This window comes from Phyllobates terribilis, unplaced genomic scaffold, assembly GCF_046119375.1.
Source record: "Phyllobates terribilis strain yellow unplaced genomic scaffold, ASM4611937v1 Scaffold_2__4_contigs__length_985480577, whole genome shotgun sequence".
NCBI lineage: Eukaryota > Metazoa > Chordata > Amphibia > Anura > Dendrobatidae > Phyllobates > Phyllobates terribilis.
The window spans coordinates 55,751,776-55,772,577 of record NW_027362762.1 but is presented as its reverse complement, the minus strand read 5'-3'; the positions used below and the strand labels follow the sequence as shown (position 1 = coordinate 55,772,577).

Here is a 20,802-nt window from a genome sequence, read left to right as displayed (position 1 = left end):
GTATATATGTCCCCCATCCTGTATATATATGTCCCCCATCCTGGTATATATGTCTCCCATCCTGGTATATATATATCCCCCATCCTGGTATATATGTCCCCCATCCTGGTATATATGTCCCCCTTCCTGGTATATATATCCCCCATCCTGGTATATATATCCCCCATCCTGGTATATATATCCCCCATCCTGGTATATATGTCCCCCATCCTGGTATATATATCCCCCATCCTGGTATATATGTCCCCCATCCTGGTATATATATATCCCCCATCCTGGTATATATGTCTCCCATCCTGGTATATATATATCCCCCATCCTGGTATATATATATCCCCCATCCTGGTATATGTGTCCACCATCCTGGTATATATGTCCCCCATCCTGGCATATATATCCCCCATCCTGGTATATATGTCCCCCATCCTGGTATATATATATCCCCCATCGTGGTATATATGTCCCCCATCCTGGTATATATATGTCCCCCATCCTGGTATATATGTCTCCCATCCTGGTATATATATATCCCCCATCCTGGTATATATGTGTCCCATCCTGGTATATATGTCCCCCTTCCTGGTATATATATCCCCCATCCTGGTATATATGTCCCCAATCCTGGTATATATGTGTCCCATCCTGGTATATATTCCCCATCCTGGTATATGGGCCTTATCCTGGGCCACACCCTGGTACAGTATATACATCCCCCAGTCGCCCCCCAGCTTGTAGTGATTTCATGTACATCTGTAACGTTTGAGCAGAATTTTGTGACTTTTTACAGAAACATGCGACTCTTTCAGCTAAAAATAAACAAAACAGGTTAAAGATAATGAACTGTTTTGATTTTGTGTAAAATTCGCTCCATTTTGAAGAGGTGCAAAAAACAGCAACAAGCACCGCGAGATGAAAAACAGAAAATTATTAAAAAAGTAATAATCCAGCCCAATGTGTTTTATTATTTTCACATCTTGTGTGTATATTATTCATGGCAATCGGGGCACTTATAATTCATCAATCTGATTTGGGAGATTCTGCACAGAAACTAATTTTGGGAGATTGGCTCATTTTTAATTCTATTGCTCCCTGTTATCAGCCATTTCTCCAGCTGCAGTTCCCTATAATCAGTGTCAGGAAGTGAAATAAACTCCCTGCCATCCTGATCTATGTGATATATTATTACTTCATCCATACATGTGATTGATATCAGCCGCTCCTTTTATAACGCTGCTGCACTATTATAAGCTCCAGAGTTCAGGATAATGTCCCTTTAAGGATTTAAAGAGCCACGCTGCTTTGTTATTTGTCACTGCCCCCTTGTTGCAATGACATAGTTAAAAGGGAGGAGGATGAGACTCCTCCTCAGGATAGTCCGTCCTCCCTTTAGTCCATCCAGCCAGGGAATCCCCAGGACTGAGACGGAAGAGGGCAGACATGGCAGCTCCTCTGCTGTCAGGCTGGGGCTTTCTGCTGGGGTCCTGCCTTCTGGGCTTTGTAGTGCATTCTGCTCCCACCTATGAAACGTTCTACTTTGAACAGAAGGTAAGACTGCTCGGTTTTCTCTATGGGGGGGATTTAGGGTCTATAAGGAGGCTATGTGTCGTACTAAGTCACCTGGTTAACCCTTTAGTATTGTATCTTAGATTGTGCTGGCCATATAAGTGTTAATGTGACTGCTCTCATCACGAGTCTGTGTCTTCCTGTGTTTCGCAATGGGCTCAGCTGACATTCAATTCTAATTTCCTTCCCTCTAATTTTCAATAGTCAGCAAAATCCCGACCTCAGCTGCCCTAAATCTGTGGTCTGGGAGGGGTTCTGGGGTCCGGCAGATGTGGCGGGGATGGAAAATATAGAGGCGAATAGCTGCGGTCCTATATGAAGCCCCAGCTAACACTCTGAGCTCTGCTACATCTGTATATAATGTGTTACAATGTATCACACCGTTTACATTTCTGGTATCGTCTCTATCTATCTATCTATCTCTATCTATCTCTATCTATCTCTATCTATCTCTCTCTATCTCTCTCTATCTCTCTCTATCTCTCTCTATCTCTCTCTATCTCTCTCTATCTCTCTCTATCTCTCTCTATCTCTCTCTCTCTCTCTCTATCTCTATCTCTATCTCTATCTCTCTATCTCTATCTCTATCTCTATCTCTATCTCTATCTCTATCTCTATCTCTATCTCTATCTCTATCTCTATCTCTATCTCTATATATCTATCTCTATCTCTATCTCTATCTATCTCTATCTCTATCTCTATCTCTATCTCTATCTATCTATCTCTATCTCTATCTCTATCTCTATCTATCTATCTCTATCTCTATCTCTATCTCTATCTCTATCTCTATCTCTATCTCTATCTCTATCTCTATCTCTATCTCTATCTATCTATCTCTATCTCTATCTCTATCTCTATCTCTATCTCTATCTCTATCTCTATCTCTATATATCTATCTCTATCTCTATATATCTATCTCTATCTCTATCTCTATCTCTATCTCTATATATCTATCTCTATCTCTATCTCTATCTCTATCTCTATCTCTATCTCTATCTCTATCTCTATCTCTATCTCTATCTCTATCTCTATCTATCTATCTATCTATCTATCTATCTATCTATCTATCTATCTCTATCTCTATCTCTATCTCTATCTCTATCTCTATCTCTATCTCTATCTCTATCTCTATCTCTATCTCTATCTCTATCTCTATCTCTATCTCTATCTCTATCTCTATCTCTATCTCTATCTCTATCTCTATCTCTATCTCTATCTCTATCTCTATCTCTATCTCTATCTCTATCTCTATCTCTATCTCTATCTCTATCTCTATCTCTATCTCTATCTCTATCTCTATCTCTATCTCTATCTCTATCTCTATCTCTATCTCTATCTCTATCTCTATCTCTATCTCTATCTCTATCTCTATCTCTATCTCTATCTCTATCTCTATCTCTATCTCTATCTCTATCTCTATCTCTATCTCTATCTCTATCTCTATCTCTATCTCTATCTCTATCTCTATCTCTATCTCTATCTCTATCTCTATCTCTATCTCTATCTCTATCTCTATCTCTATATATCTATCTCTATCTCTATCTCTATATATCTATCTCTATCTCTATCTCTATATATCTATCTCTATCTCTATATATCTATCTCTATCTCTATATATCTATCTCTATCTCTATCTCTATCTCTATCTCTATCTCTATCTCTATCTCTATCTCTATCTCTATATATCTATCTCTATCTCTATCTCTATCTCTATATATCTATCTCTATCTCTATCTCTATATATCTATCTCTATCTCTATCTCTATATATCTATCTCTATCTCTATCTCTATATATCTATCTCTATCTCTATCTCTATCTCTATATATCTATCTCTATCTCTATCTCTATATATCTATCTCTATCTCTATCTCTATCTCTATATATCTATCTCTATCTCTATCTCTATATATCTATCTCTATCTCTATATATCTATCTCTATCTCTATCTCTATCTCTATATATCTATCTCTATCTCTATCTCTATCTCTATCTCTATCTCTATCTCTATATATCTATCTCTATCTCTATCTCTATCTCTATATATCTATCTCTATCTCTATCTCTATATATCTATCTCTATCTCTATCTCTATATATCTATCTCTATCTCTATCTCTATCTCTATCTCTATCTCTATCTCTATCTCTATCTCTATCTCTATCTCTATCTCTATATATCTATCTCTATCTCTATCTCTATCTCTATATATCTATCTCTATCTCTATCTCTATATATCTATCTCTATCTCTATCTCTATATATCTATCTCTATCTCTATCTCTATATATCTATCTCTATCTCTATCTCTATATATCTATCTCTATCTCTATCTCTATCTCTATATATCTATCTCTATCTCTATCTCTATATATCTATCTCTATCTCTATCTCTATCTCTATATATCTATCTCTATCTCTATCTCTATATATCTATCTCTATCTCTATATATCTATCTCTATCTCTATCTCTATCTCTATATATCTATCTCTATCTCTATCTCTATCTCTATCTCTATCTCTATCTCTATATATCTATCTCTATCTCTATCTCTATATATCTATCTCTATCTCTATCTCTATATATCTATCTCTATCTCTATCTCTATATATCTATCTCTATCTCTATCTCTATCTCTATATATCTATCTCTATCTCTATCTCTATCTCTATCTCTATCTCTATCTCTATCTCTATCTCTATCTCTATATATCTATCTCTATCTCTATCTCTATCTCTATATATCTATCTCTATCTCTATCTCTATCTCTATCTCTATCTCTATCTCTATCTCTATCTCTATCTCTATCTCTATATATCTATCTCTATCTCTATCTCTATCTCTATCTCTATCTCTATCTCTATCTCTATCTCTATCTCTATCTCTATCTCTATCTCTATCTCTATCTCTATCTCTATCTCTATCTCTATCTCTATCTCTATCTCTATCTCTATCTCTATCTCTATCTCTATCTCTATCTCTATCTCTATCTCTATCTCTATCTCTATCTCTATCTCTATCTCTATCTCTATCTCTATCTCTATCTCTATCTCTATCTCTATCTCTATCTCTATCTCTATCTCTATCTCTATCTCTATCTCTATCTCTATATATCTATCTCTATCTCTATCTCTATATCTATCTATCTATATATCTATCTCTATCTCTATATATCTATCTCTATCTCTATCTCTATCTCTATATATCTATCTCTATCTCTATCTCTATATATCTATCTCTATCTCTATCTCTATCTCTATCTCTATCTCTATCTCTATCTCTATCTCTATCTCTATCTCTATCTCTATCTCTATCTCTATCTCTATCTCTATCTCTATCTCTATCTCTATATCTATCTCTATCTCTATCTCTATCTCTATCTCTATCTCTATATATCTATCTCTATCTCTATCTCTATCTCTATATATCTATCTCTATCTCTATCTCTATATATCTATCTCTATCTCTATCTCTATCTCTATATATCTATCTCTATCTCTATCTCTATATATCTATCTCTATCTCTATCTCTATCTCTATATATCTATCTCTATCTCTATCTCTATATATCTATCTCTATCTCTATCTCTATCTCTATATATCTATCTCTATCTCTATCTCTATATATCTATCTCTATCTCTATCTCTATCTCTATATATCTATCTCTATCTCTATCTCTATATATCTATCTCTATCTCTATCTCTATCTCTATATATCTATCTCTATCTCTATCTCTATATATCTATCTCTATCTCTATCTCTATATATCTATCTCTATCTCTATCTCTATCTCTATATATCTATCTCTATCTCTATCTCTATCTCTATATATCTATCTCTATCTCTATCTCTATATATCTATCTCTATCTCTATCTCTATATATCTATCTCTATCTCTATCTCTATCTCTATATATCTATCTCTATCTCTATCTCTATCTCTATCTCTATCTCTATATATCTATCTCTATCTCTATCTCTATCTCTATATATCTATCTCTATCTCTATCTCTATCTCTATCTCTATCTCTATATATCTATCTCTATCTCTATCTCTATCTCTATATATCTATCTCTATCTCTATATATCTATCTCTATCTCTATCTCTATATATCTATCTCTATCTCTATCTCTATCTCTATATATCTATCTCTATCTCTATCTCTATATATCTATCTCTATCTCTATCTCTATATATCTATCTCTATCTCTATCTCTATCTCTATATATCTATCTCTATCTCTATCTCTATATATCTATCTCTATCTCTATCTCTATCTCTATATATCTATCTCTATCTCTATCTCTATATATCTATCTCTATCTCTATCTCTATCTCTATATATCTATCTCTATCTCTATCTCTATATATCTATCTCTATCTCTATCTCTATCTCTATCTCTATCTCTATCTCTATCTCTATCTCTATCTCTATCTCTATCTCTATCTCTATCTCTATCTCTATCTCTATCTCTATCTCTATCTCTATCTCTATCTCTATCTCTATCTCTATCTCTATCTCTATCTCTATCTCTATCTCTATCTCTATCTCTATCTCTATCTCTATCTCTATCTCTATCTCTATCTCTATCTCTATCTCTATCTCTATCTCTATCTCTATCTCTATCTCTATCTCTATCTCTATCTCTATCTCTATCTCTATCTCTATCTCTATCTCTATCTCTATCTCTATCTCTATCTCTATCTCTATCTCTATCTCTATCTCTATCTCTATCTCTATCTCTATATATATCTATCTCTATCTCTATCTCTATATATCTATCTCTATCTCTATCTCTATCTCTATATATCTATCTCTATCTCTATCTCTATCTCTATATATCTATCTCTATCTCTATCTCTATCTCTATCTCTATCTCTATCTCTATCTCTATCTCTATCTCTATCTCTATCTCTATATATCTATATCTATCTCTATCTCTATCTCTATCTCTATATTCTATCTCTATCTCTATCTCTATATATCTATCTCTATCTCTATCTCTATATATCTATCTCTATCTCTATATATCTATCTCTATCTCTATCTCTATATATCTATCTCTATCTCTATCTCTATCTCTATATATCTATCTCTATCTCTATCTCTATATATCTATCTCTATCTCTATCTCTATCTCTATATATCTATCTCTATCTCTATCTCTATATATCTATCTCTATCTCTATCTCTATCTCTATATATCTATCTCTATCTCTATCTCTATATATCTATCTCTATCTCTATCTCTATCTCTATATATCTATCTCTATCTCTATCTCTATATATCTATCTCTATCTCTATCTCTATCTCTATATATCTATCTCTATCTCTATCTCTATATATCTATCTCTATCTCTATCTCTATCTCTATATATCTATCTCTATCTCTATCTCTATATATCTATCTCTATCTCTATCTCTATCTCTATATATCTATCTCTATCTCTATCTCTATCTCTATATATCTATCTCTATCTCTATCTCTATATATCTATCTCTATCTCTATCTCTATATATCTATCTCTATCTCTATCTCTATATATCTATCTCTATCTCTATCTCTATCTCTATATATCTATCTCTATCTCTATCTCTATCTCTATATATCTATCTCTATCTCTATCTCTATATATCTATCTCTATCTCTATCTCTATATATCTATCTCTATCTCTATCTCTATCTCTATATATCTATCTCTATCTCTATCTCTATATATCTATCTCTATCTCTATCTCTATATATCTATCTCTATCTCTATCTCTATCTCTATATATCTATCTCTATCTCTATCTCTATATATCTATCTCTATCTCTATCTCTATATATCTATCTCTATCTCTATCTCTATCTCTATATATCTATCTCTATCTCTATCTCTATATATCTATCTCTATCTCTATCTCTATATATCTATCTCTATCTCTATCTCTATATATCTATCTCTATCTCTATCTCTATATATCTATCTCTATCTCTATCTCTATATATCTATCTCTCTCTCCTGGGTCTGACTGCAAAATCTGTAAAAGGACCCCTGACTAGCGTCTAAGCGGACCCCCAATCTCTAACATGTCCTATCTGTTCTGCTACTGTACAATACACACTGTGTAATTCTTATATCCTACCACCCCCATGTTGTACAGCGGCAGTGCCCAGGGAATCCCCTAGCACCAAGACCTGTGATGTAAGACAAGCCACAGCGAGTCAGGTAGATCTTAAGGAGGTGGAAAAAGCACAAGATCTGTACAAGAATGAGCACACGTCTGGTGTTGGTTCATACAGTGACTTAACTTGTAATTGAAATGCAATATTTCTCTCATGCCCCATTTACAGCGCAGGTTGCCTCTCATGCTGCACCTTATTTATTACAGAATGCCCCTCCAGTTCTCAGCTGGCACAATTTTCCTTGAAGACGCACCTTTTCTCTTTCATAGACTCAACACACCTCCTTTGGCTCTCAGATAATAGCACCTTATGTCCTCTCCAGGGGCGGACACAGACTGTAGTGGGCCCCTGTGCAAGAAATTTTTTGGGCCCCCCCCCCCCTGCGCTTCATAAGGCAACAAAGTTATCTAAACATAACCCCCCCCCATGTGCATCTCTCGCCCCCCCATGTGCAGCTCTCATCCCCCCCATGTGCAGCTCTCATCCCCCCCATGTGCAGCTCTCATCCCCCCCATGTGCAGCTCTCATCCCCCCCGTGCATCTCCCATCCCCCCCATGTGCATCTCTCATCCCCCCCATGTGCATCTCTCATCCCCCCCCATGTGCATCTCTCATCCCCCCCCATGTGCATCTCTCATCCCCCCCACTCCTAGTTAACTACTTGTATTTAAAACAAATAAAACTTGTTATACTTACCCCCATGCGATCCCTGCAGAATCCTGGCGCTCGTCCACGTCGCTGCCACCAGACGGTGCCACATGCATAGCCATCAGCTTTTGTTTTGGCCAAAAGATTTTTAAAGCCGCCACCACGATAAGGTAGACTCTTCTGGCAGGGCCCTACTCTAACCTATTAAAATTTTCTTAAAATATCCAATACTCTTTTTAGATATATTTTTATTTAGTTTTCTTTAAGGGAATGTGTCAAGGGAATGTGTCATATACATTTTTTTTTAAAAATGACCAATAATACCACATACAGGGAATACTGCCACACCATGACCAGACCACATATTACCACAACATAGTGACCGAATAATACCACACAGAAGGGGGAAAAACTGCCACACCATGACCAGACCACATATTACCACCACATTACTAATATTACCACCACATTACTAATATTACCATAAGTGTCATTATGCACGGGAGCTCTATACATGGTATGTATAATGTAAGTGTCCAGGTAATCTAGTGATCACCAGTGACATTATACACAGGAGCTCTGTATATAGTGTCAGTGTACAGGTAATACAGTGATCATCAGTGACATTATACACAGGAGCTCTGTATATAGTGTCAGTGTACAGGTAATACAGTGATCACCAGTGACATTATACACAGGAGCCCGGTACATAGTATATAGTGTAAGTGTACATGTAATACACTGACTCACTGGTGACGTCTCTAGGTGAAGTCCTTCAGCTACGCTTTTCTCCTTCATCCAGCACAGACCGCCATTACGTCTTCCAGCCAGGACTCGTCTCTGCATAAAATAACACAGTTATCTAGAGCACATTCCCCAACTTCTACATTACGCAGCTGAATACAGACGTGTATCCACCATCAATATATGGTTAGTTATTATACAACCTACCATTCCAAATATAAATTGTAATCCACCACGGTGCCCCCATTAACTGTAAATAGGCACTTAATATATAATTTAATTAGAACCTCTACTCTTTCCGCCAATTTGTTACCAGTTACACTCCTGCATCCGCAACGCCCCCTACTCTATACTTCCTGCTCCCCGCATTCATTATTTACATGCACCCCCTGCCCCAATTCATTATATCATGTCCTGCTCTCCCCACCCCATCATCATTTACTGTCCCCCACCCCACATTCATTATGTGCAGCTCATTATCCCCCTACTCCCAATTCCCCCATGTGCAGCTCATTTTCTCCCAATTCCCCCATGTGCAGCTCTCACCCCCCCATGTGCACATCTCTCATCCCCCTCCCCCACATGTGCCCCTCTCTCATCCCCCTCCCCCACATGTGCACCTCTCTCATCCCCCTCCCCCACATGTGCACCTCTCTCATCCCCCTCCCCCACATGTGCACCTCTCTCATCCCCCTCCCCCACATGTGCACCTCTCTCATCCCCCTCCCCCACATGTGCACCTCTCTCATCCCCCTCCCCCACATGTGCACCTCTCTCATCCCCCTCCCCCACATGTGCACCTCTCTCATCCCCCTCCCCCACATGTGCACCTCTCTCATCCCCCTCCCCCACATGTGCACCTCTCTCATCCCCCTCCCCCACATGTGCACCTCTCTCATCCCCCTCCCCCACATGTGCACCTCTCTCATCCCCCTCCCCCACATGTGCACCTCTCTCATTCCCCTCCCCCACATGTGCCCCTCTCTCATCCCCCCCATGTGCACATCTCTCATCCCCCTCCCCCACATGTGCACCTCTCTCATCCCCCTCCCCCACATGTGCACCTCTCTCATCCCCCTCCCCCACATGTGCACCTCTCTCATCCCCCTCCCCCACATGTGCACCTCTCTCATTCCCCTCCCCCACATGTGCACACCTCTCATCCCCCTCCCCCACATGTGCACCTCTCTCATCCCCCTCCCCCACATGTGCACCTCTCTCATTCCCCTCCCCCACATGTGCACCTCCCATTCCCCCCACTCCTAGTAAATTGTATTTAAAAAAAAAAAAAAACTTGTTATACTTACCCCCATGCGATCCCTGCAGAATCCTCGTCCAAATCGATGACACCAGGTTCTCCTGACTTCCGGTCACATGACCGGAAGTCAGAGAAATCATGACAGATGTTCCGGCCCCGGCGCTTAGCATGGGGCCGGGGGCCCCATGAGGAGAGAGACACACAAGAGGGGGGCCCCCAAGGGGGCCCCTACCGGCTGGGCCCCATACTGGAGTCAGGGCAGTCATGCCCTGATGGCGGCCCTGCTGGAGGCTGAAGGGGCCCCCTCTCCCTCGGGGCCCCCGTTCAATGAACCGGCTGCACGGGCGGTAGTTCCGCCCCTGGTCCTCTCCCCTTCAAGTGGCACACTGTGGCTTCTTCCTCCTCTCCCCCCTCCTCTTCAGATGGCACTCTATGCCACAAGGATGGTTCACTGCCTCTTCCTCCTCCTCAGACGGCACGCCATGGTGGCCTCTTCCTCCTCCTCAGACGGCACGCCATGGTGGCCTCTTCCTCCTCCTCAGACGGCACGCCATTCCCTAAGACTGATCCATGCCCTCCTCGCCTTCCCAGTCTCAGGTGGAACTCCATGCTTCCCTTCTCTCTGACGGTACCCCATGCCCTCCTCTTCCTCTTCTCAAATTACACGCCATGCCCGCCTTCTCCTTTTTCGCCTCCCAGATTACAGTCCATGCCCTCCATCTCTGGTGAATCATGACGTCCTGGTCATAGCCCACAGATCGTTCCTCCTCCTATTGGCCACATTTTCAGACATTTTAGAAAATGTTAGTTATGTTGTACTATAGATATTTTCTGGCGTTCATGCCTTCAGAGTTCTTCCTTAGGCCACGTTCACACGATCAGTTTTTGTTCAGTATTTTAGATTATTTGTAAGCCAAAATCAGGAGTGGAACAAATACCTCACCACTTCTGCATTTTATTCACCCACTCCAGGTTTTGGCTGAGAAATACAGATGTGAAATACTGAACGTGTGAACGTGGCCTTAATTTGTGAATGGGAGTATGGTGGTAGCACAGCTTGGTGACTTCATGTATGGAGTTTTATTAAGGCACTGAGGGTGCACCATCTGTGTGCTCCAGCCCCATCAGATTCTTTGCAATGGTTTCCCTCCTTTGTTCTAACAGGGCCAGATCTCTGGATGCCTATTAAGGCCTAAATTACAAAACTCTGTGGAGTGGCTGATGGGCACGTGCTTATATGAATGCTCCATGTCCTGGTATGATCCCCTCCACTCCCAGAGAGTGTAAAGTTGTCCCTGACATGTAATATTGGGGGTCACCCCTATTGTTTTTCCTCTGGTCACCAAGAGCAAAAACAAGAATCTGCCACGTAGGAGTGCAAACACTTATACTTGGTCTTAAAATATAATATTTATCTCCATATTATATACATTTAACTGCACTGATACATTGTAACAAATTATTAGTACAATTGCAGTAAACACAGTGGGAAGTGTTGGATCCAGGGGCAAATATAACATTGGTGCAAATTGTGCAGCGGCACAGGGGTCCAGTTGGTAATGGGGTCTTCTTGCCTTACAAATGGCTTTCTACAGTATCTTAGACTCCAGGTAAATGCCTGAAATAAGGAATTATATGGCAAACCTAGATGAGATGTTGGGCAACAAGGGTATGTAATGCTGTCTTACATAGAGGCTTGCAGTTGTCGGTAGCTATTTTGGGTTAGATCTGTACTGGGGATCAGCCACTGGATGTAAAATGTGAAGGCATTCACTGACTGCATGTAGAGATCTTAAAAATGGTGTAGGAATGAAAACCTAAACACCTGAATTATTTGCATTTTTTTTTTTTTTTTTTTGCTAGTTACTTTTTAATTTAGCTTTTTTTTCGGTCTAATGGTATTGACTATTTTTGCACAAAATCAGAAATGTGCTTTTATATTTTTGCAACTTTTTTAGATAGAAAAAATTGCAAGATTGATCTGCTAAAATGTCATAAAATTTTCGCAAAAAAAATTGACTTGCATAGTCATTCCACGCAGGTGGGTGTGGGGGAGAGACTGAAGTACATTGGCATAAAAACTTAGCCTCAATTAAGAGTTGCAATTGCTGAAAACATCTGGAAACTCAAAACACCACCCACAATGGTGAAGAGAATAAAAAACAGGTGAATGCATGTCAAATACTTATATTTAAAGAAAAAATTACACACATGGATAAAAAAACTAGGTAAAAACTCCAAAAAAGAGGGGAAGAAAAAATGCACACATGCAATACTGAATTGGGTCTATAGTGTATTAGAAAATTGTGATTGGGAGGAACTGAGCAGAACTGAAATGGCTGCACTTCTTGTGCCAGGCTGCACGTGGCACATGTCAGTGTCCAGCTGTGGTATCACCTGCTGAGAGTTCATTACCTCATACTGACCATTGTACTGTGCCATCTAATAACAGGTGGCTAGTGGTGGTGAAATAGATCCTTGTTGATTAGTGGGGGTCTCAGGACTCCGATCCATGGGTGTACCCAGGATCAAAACTAGGGGGGGGCAAGCCATGGTCACAGATACCGAAGAGAAATAAATAAATATATATATATATATATATATATATTACAATTTAAAGATTTCACTCCTTACATTATATGAGTGATATCTATTGTAAATTCCACAATAGCTCAGAAACTGGCGAATCGCTCCATGCAGGATACTGGCTCCCCGTATAGCGCTCCATGCAGGATACTGGCCCCCGTATAACACTCCATGCTGGCTGTCCCCCCCCCCCCATATAATGCCCCATGTAGGATGTCACCCTCCCCTTATAATGCCCCATGCTGGATGTCACCCCCCCCTTATAATGCCCCATGCAGGATGTCACACCCCCACCTCACCCCCCCTCCCTTATATTGCCACAGGCCTCCATACAGTAAAAAAAAACAAAACAACAAATACTTACCTCACTTCTCACCTGCTGCAGCTGCTCCGGACTCCTCAGCGTCGCCGGCCTCATCCCGCTCTGTGCTGTGACTGCTCAGGAGAGAGCGCGGTGTAAAGACGTCACCGCATCCTCTGACCTGAGACGTCACAGTGCAGCAGCCGCGGAAGAGACCGAAGCTGCTGCGGAGGCACGGGGAGGGGTAAATATTGTGCCGCCGGCTGGTGGGGCCCTGAGCAAGCGGGGGGGGGGGGGGGCAGGCGCTGAGTATGAGGGCCCCCCGCCTGCTTAGGGCCCGGCATTTGCCTGGGTGCGCCGGGTGCTGATGCCGGCCCTGGTTTGCGGCGTGTGTCCCTGCTTCTAGGGGGGGCCCCCCCCCTGCCCACGGTTGGTACGCCCATCCCCCACTAATTGCTTCAACCACAGGGCATAAGCTCCGCTAATGCGTAAACCTGTGCACAGTGGTGTACGGGCTCAATAGGACATCTATCAGTCTGTATACGTCTGTGTGCATGCTCAGAACGAAGTCATCTTGTGGTTTGAGCGACCTGTAGAGGTCTCGGGTGACATCCTGTATGGGACATTATAGAGAGAGGGGGTGACATCCTGTATGGGGCATTATAGAGAGAGGGGGTGACAGCCTGCATGGGGCATTATAGAGAGAAGGGGTGACATCCTGCATGGGGCATTATAAGGGGGGGGAACAGCCTGCATGGGGCATTATATGGGGACCAGTATCCTGTATGGAGCGTTATATGGGGACCAGTATCCTGTATGGAGCGTTATATGGGGGCCAGTATCCTGTATGGAGCCTAATATGGGGGCCAGTATTCCGTATGGGGCCTTATATGGGGGCCAGTATTCCGTATGGAGCCTAATATGGGGGCCAGTATTCCGTATGGAGCCTAATATGGGGGCCAGTATTCCGTATGGGGCCTTATATGGGGGCCAGTATTCCGTATGGGGCCTTATATGGGGGCCAGTATTCCGTATGGGGCCTTATATGGGGGCCAGTATTCCGTATGGGGCCTTATATGGGGGCCAGTATTCCGTATGGAGCCTTATATGGGGGCCAGTATTCCGTATGGAGCCTAATATGGGGGCCAGTATTCCGTATGGAGCCTAATATGGGGGCCAGTATTCCGTATGGGGCCTTATATGGGGGCCAGTATTCCGTATGGGGCCTTATATGGGGGCCAGTATTCCGTATGGGGCCTTATATGGGGGCCAGTATTCCGTATGGGGCCTTATATGGGGGCCAGTATTCCGTATGGGGCCTTATATGGGGGCCAGTATTCCGTATGGGGCCTAATATGGGGGCCAGTATTCCGTATGGGGCCTAATATGGGGGCCAGTATTCCGTATGGGGCCTAATATGGGGGCCAGTATTCCGTATGGGGCCTAATATGGGGGCCAGTATTCCGTATGGGGCCTAATATGGGGGCCAGTATTCCGTATGGGGCCTAATATGGGGGCCAGTATTCCGTATGGGGCCTAATATGGGGGCCAGTATTCCGTATGGGGCCTAATATGGGGGCCAGTATTCCGTATGGGGCCTTATATGGGGGCCAGTATTCCGTATGGGGCCTTATATGGGGGCCAGTATTCCGTATGGGGCCTTATATGGGGGCCAGTATTCCGTATGGGGCCTTATATGGGGGCCAGTATTCCGTATGGGGCCTTATATGGGGGCCAGTATTCCGTATGGGGCCTTATATGGGGGCCAGTATTCCGTATGGGGCCTTATATGGGGGCCAGTATTCTGTGTGGAGCGACTTTCTCCCGGGGCCCAGAAAAACCTGGAGCCGGCCCTGGTCTCAGGCTTCGTACCCTGACAGATCAACAGGACCGGGCCATTTATTTATTTTTTGGTAGGATGGGGAGGGTTCCTCCTTTTCTCTCAAGAGTGATTAAATTTATATATTTTTATTTTTCAGTCTGTACAGCCTTTGTCGAGGCTTGTTTTTGCGGAACGAGTTATATTGAATTGCACCTTTCGTTTTATGTAAACCATAAATATACGACCTGGTGTCAGGTTATATATAACCCCTTCATCACTAATGTTGCACTTTTCAAAGAATAGTCTCAATAATATAACCCTTTTTTTTAGGTTGTGTTGACCTCCCTGAGGACACCTGGCCGCCTATCAGGGTATATTCACATGTAGCAGAAATTTCTGGCCTCATTTATCAAAAGTCTTTGTTGCCCATAGCAACCAATCACATCTCCGCTTTCATTTCTAGCAGAGCAGTTTTAGAAATGAAAGCTGCTCTGTGATTGGTTACTAGTGACAACAAAACTGTTCTGATAAATGAGGCCTACAGGGGCTGATTCTTTCCTTTTCGGCCTTATTTTGAAGTATCAACGCTCCTAAAAGTGTCGTTATTTCATCTTGTACCTTATTCATTATTGAATTTGTGACTTAAGTTTCTACCAGGTTTTGCCTTTTTTTTTTTTTTTTTTTTTTTTTTCTCCAGCATTGTTTTGGGCATCTAGATATTTTAAAACAAAAAAGACAAAAGCTTGTAAAAACTTGAACACAAATTCAGTAATGAATAAGGTACAAAATAAAGACCCTTTTAGAATAATTGATATTTCTGAAAAAGGCCAAAAAAGCAAAAGAATCAGCGTGAATAGGCTTGGTTCATCAGAACAGTCTCTGTTGCCCCTAGCAACCAATCACAGCACGGCTTTCATTTCTTAAACTGCTCTGCTAGAATGAAAGCTGTGCTGTCATTCGTTACTAGGGGCAACAGCCAGTATATTTGTTATGGTCTCAAAGGGGTTAAAAAAAGGGTGTTAAATATACACTATATGGGTGCAGAGGGTGTATAGCACGCAGGCTCAGTAACTAAGCCTGCAGCATACCCGGTATCTGCGGTTTTAACAATTTAAATGCTGTCAATCAGTGACTGTGATATTTAAGTGGCATAATTGCCAGTACATGTGCACTGGTTCCCATAGTTTTTTTTCCTGTGAAGTAGTTGCCATTGAGTAAGGTTACCGTGCAGCCGGTGGGTCGTCTGCTGATCGCCCCTATGGCTACTGTTAATCCTTCTATGAAACCCGACTTGTGTCCTGGCTTCATAGGAAAACCACAATTTTTAACTGTTTACCACAAGACTTCAGTGTCACATTACATGGTAAAATCAATCAAATGATCGCAGGTTCAGGTCCCTTAAGGGGACTAAAAAATAATGTAAAAATAAAATATATTTAAAAAAAATAAGTTCTTAAATTCCCCCTTTTCCCAGTTAAAAATGAAAAGAGAAAAAAATATCAACACTTCCAGTGTTGGAGTGGAAAGCCAAGGGCCCATCAGTAATGTCGACTTTGTCTGCACATAGTGAATCAAGAGAACTGTGCCCAGTACCGCTCATATAGAAGGGTGTGGGCCCACCAGAGGATTCACCTGTTCACCTATGGGCCAGTCCGAGCCTGACCACTGATGTCTACATGAGCTGCAACTCTTTTTGAGACCCCCTTTCAGCTGATTTATGACCATAGAGCCCAAGTTGAATGTGCAGGGAAACAAAAAAAAAAAAAAAACTTTCTAAAAGTCAAATGGTGCAAACTTTTTTTTTTTTTTTTTTTTTTAAATGAAACTCAATTGCAAACATTAGCTGCCAAATACTTTTTTTTTCTCTAAAATGCATGCATCCCTAAAGGTGGACACCTCTTTTAATAGCATTTGTCGTCTTTTACAGGCCAGCGGCACCACTAGCGCCTCCTAGGTTCCAGGGCTGTGGTGCAGCTGCAACCATTGCACCCAGGATAGTTGCACCACTTGATTTAAACACTACTTAAGGTCTATGGATAACGTGGTCCTGGCCCCTGTGGGCACCATATTGGCAATCAGTGGTGGTGCCTCCCTTACGTCACCCGTCTTGATTGTGCCATGCTGATAGTAGTATAACGATGTATTGTTCTGCTCATCAGTGGAGATAATCCTCATTCAAAGTGAGCCAAGTGCATTATTATAGTGCCTTCCGCACAATGGGCCGCGGGAGGACACAATGGACTTTGTTTGTCAATTGGGTAAAATAAGGAAGTACTTGTAGGACGCGGCCGGAGAAATGAGATATTTTTATGCACTGCTAATCAAAGGGTCACCCTGCAGAAGGCACTTTCATACCCGGTCAGGAACCTGTAGTCATTTCCTCCGCTGGCTTCCTACAATCTGCTCATATACCTGGTAGGACACAATCGCAACGCTTGTTACGGGTTCATTATAAGGCGCCAGTCAATTATATCTGCAGATAGTCATATTCATTGTGTGCAGTATAAGTGGCTCAGCGGTCCTGACTACCATGGAAATTAAGAGTAGGGAAAGAGTAAAAAAAAAAAAAGACTAAACCCTAATTTTATTAACGACTCCATATCTGCTATATAGTTTGCAATTTTCCCCTGTTCAAGTGAATGCTGCATTTTTAGACACTGCACATGACTAAAGGTGGCGCTGTTTCTTAGGTCTCAGGAAAGAGGACTTTTTTTTTTTTTTTTCCTTTTTCTGATTTTATGGTTCACTAAATTAGAATATCATCAAAAAGTTAATTTATTTCAGTTCTTCAATACAAAAAGTGAAACTCATTATATAGTCATTAGTGATTATTTCTAGTATTTATTTCTGTTAATGTTGATGATTACAGCTTACAGCCAATGAAAACACAAAAGTCATTATCTCAGTAAATTAGAATACTTTATAACACTTTGAAAAAATGTTTTTAAAATCCGAAATGTTCTACTGAAATGTACAGTGGTGTTCAAAAGTCCTGCATAGGCGTGAAGAAAACTATATATTTCATACTTCTGCATCTCTACAGTGAAACTGGTGGAACATATATGTTTTTGTAATCCCTCATTGTATGCCATACTCATTTTTGAATGTCCCAAGTGTATAAATTGTTATAGTATGCGCATTTTTTATAATTTTTTTTACAGCATAACCATACCTACACCAGTACAGTGTGTAGAATGGTGAACTGGTTTCTAAGTTCATTAACTTCCAATGCAAGTTCACACAGTTAAATTTTACTTTTTAAGATTTATTATTTTTTATTTAATTCAGAGTCCTGAAAAGGGCGTTTTGAGTGCATCTTTAGCTTCTAATACTTTACTGGCCAGCCTTTGCTCTTGAGCACCAACTTGCATCTCTGTGGCATTGAGTGAACAAGCTTCTGCAGATGTTCACGAGTGATGATGTGGTTCCAGGCCTGTATCAGAGACTCAATCAACTCTCTTGGTCCTTGGCTGATTTTTAGATATCTCTATTGATACCTTGTGCCACAAATTTTCAATTGGATTGAGGTCCGGGGACTGGGCTGGCCAGTCAATAGTAGCCACCTTGTTCGTTTTTTTTTTCCATTCCGTTACGGTCTTCGCTCTGTTGCAAGGAGCATTATCATCCTGGAAGATATAATCCCCTGAAAACAGGTGTTGAGCAGAAGGCAGCATTTTCTTATTAATGATGTCTATGTATTTTTCTGCATTAATCATTCCCTCCACAATATGAAGCCTTCCAACACCATTGGCTGCCATACAGCCCCAGACCATTACTTTCATCGGATATTTCACAGAGAAGCTCAAACACTCTGGCTTGTACTCTTCATGTGGAAACCTTCTCACATAAGACTTGCCATCATTTCCTAAAATGCAAAAAGTGCTTTCATCACTAAATAGCACTTTTTCCCACTCCTCCTCCCTCCATTTTGAATATTTCAATGCCCACAGTTTTCATCAATGGCTTCTTTCGGGCCTTGCACCCTCTCAATCCTGCTTCCAAACATCTCTTCCTAACAGTTGATGTTGATACCTCAATATTGCACTTTTCTTGCCATTCTCGCAGAAGCTGAGGAGAGGTGAGCTTTCCATTGGCAAGGGATGTTCTTATCTGTACTCTATCCTCCCTTTTAGTTGACTTTCTGGGCCGACCAGATCAGGGCCTGTCCTGGGTAATTCCAAGCTGCTTATGTTTATGCAAAATTCTTACGACTGTACTCTGATTACAGCCGACCTTCCTTGCGATCTGGGGGCCAGTATAACCCTCTTCATGTAGCACCACAACTCGCACACGATCCTCCGCTGACAAAAATCTGAAGGCTCCCATCATAAAGCTCTACAGTATGATTCACTAGATAGACCAACAGATAAAACAAACAAACAAAGCAGATGTGATGCAATGTAATGGAATGTGATTGGCTGCCATATCCAGGTTATGATTGGTCACAAGAACCTCATCTGTGATTGGCTAATTTTGGATCTGAAGATGTACAATATTTAGTTGTGCATTCAATTCCCATATTGTTGCAAATAATTTCAGGCAAAACTGCTTCAAAAGCTAAAAATATTACAGGGAGAGAATGCAAAATTGTATTCTGAACAAAACCATATATAATATGTCATATTAGCATCGAAAATATTCGACAGAAAACGTTTAAAACTTCAAAAAATCAATTTATCCTATTCCTATGCAGGACTTTTGAACACCACTGTATGTTCAGTAAATGCCCTCCATACTTGGTCGGGCTCCTTGTGCATCAATTCCTGCATCACTGCGGCAATGTGGCATGGAGGGATCAGGCTGCTGAGGGGTTATGGAAGCCCAGGTGGCTTTGATAGCAGTTCGTCTGCATTGTTGGGTCTGGGGTCTCTCATCTTCCTCTTGACAATACCCCATAGATTCTCTATAATAGATTCTCTATGGGGTTAAGGTCAGGCGAGTTTGCTGCCAATCAAGCACAGTGATACTGTTGTGTGTAAACCAGGTATTGGTACTTTTGGCCGTGTGGACAGGGGCCAAGTCCTGCTGGAGAATGACATTTCCATCTCCATAAAGCTTGTGGGCAGAGGGAAGCATGAAGTGCTGTAAAATGTCCTGGTAGACGGCTGCGCTGACTTTGGTCTTGATAAAACACAGTGGACCTACACCAGCAGATGACATGGCTCCCCAAACCATCACTGATTGTGGAGACTTCACACTAGACCTCCAGCAGCTTGGATTGTGGCCTCTCCACTCTTCTCCAGACTCTGAGACCTTGTGGAGTGTCAATGACTGCCTTCTGGACATCTGTCAAGTCAGCAGTCTTCCCCATATTAACCCTGTGTTAATATGTAGTGTACAATGAGCTCCCTCTAGTGTTGGCTGCAGGAAGAATTGTATCATTTACCAAAATTTTCACTCTGCCGAAGATTTGGGACTTTCTGGTCTTGGTTTGCAGTAGTAGACAGTCTGGTTAGACTGGAATCAGGTTTTCCAATGTAATGTCCTAATTACATTTGATTCTGCAACATCTTGACTTTGACGTTGGTCATCTCTTCCTCCTGTAATTAGTGCGGTGATCCTTCCAATTGATGAAAAGTATTCCTAGGACAGGCAGTATGTCTCGAGTACCTTCATTTAAAGGGCTATTCCCTCCAAAAAGATATTCTTGTAGCTATAAGATGGGGCTGACTGATTTGGGGGTCTGAATGCTAGGACCCCCAGCGATC

General features: G+C 41.2%; 1 protein-coding gene across 1 annotated transcript in view; it reads left to right on the top strand.

Annotated features, from left to right (window-relative positions):
* Positions 1-1,344: 1,344 nt before the first annotated feature.
* Positions 1,345-20,802, top strand: part of PRCP (prolylcarboxypeptidase) — a 42,619-nt gene continuing 23,161 nt past the window's right edge. The window contains exon 1 of the mRNA XM_073661703.1: positions 1,345-1,545. Within this exon, the coding sequence (XP_073517804.1) occupies positions 1,438-1,545 (108 nt within the window). The 5' untranslated portion in view covers positions 1,345-1,437. The remainder of the gene's footprint in view (positions 1,546-20,802) is intronic.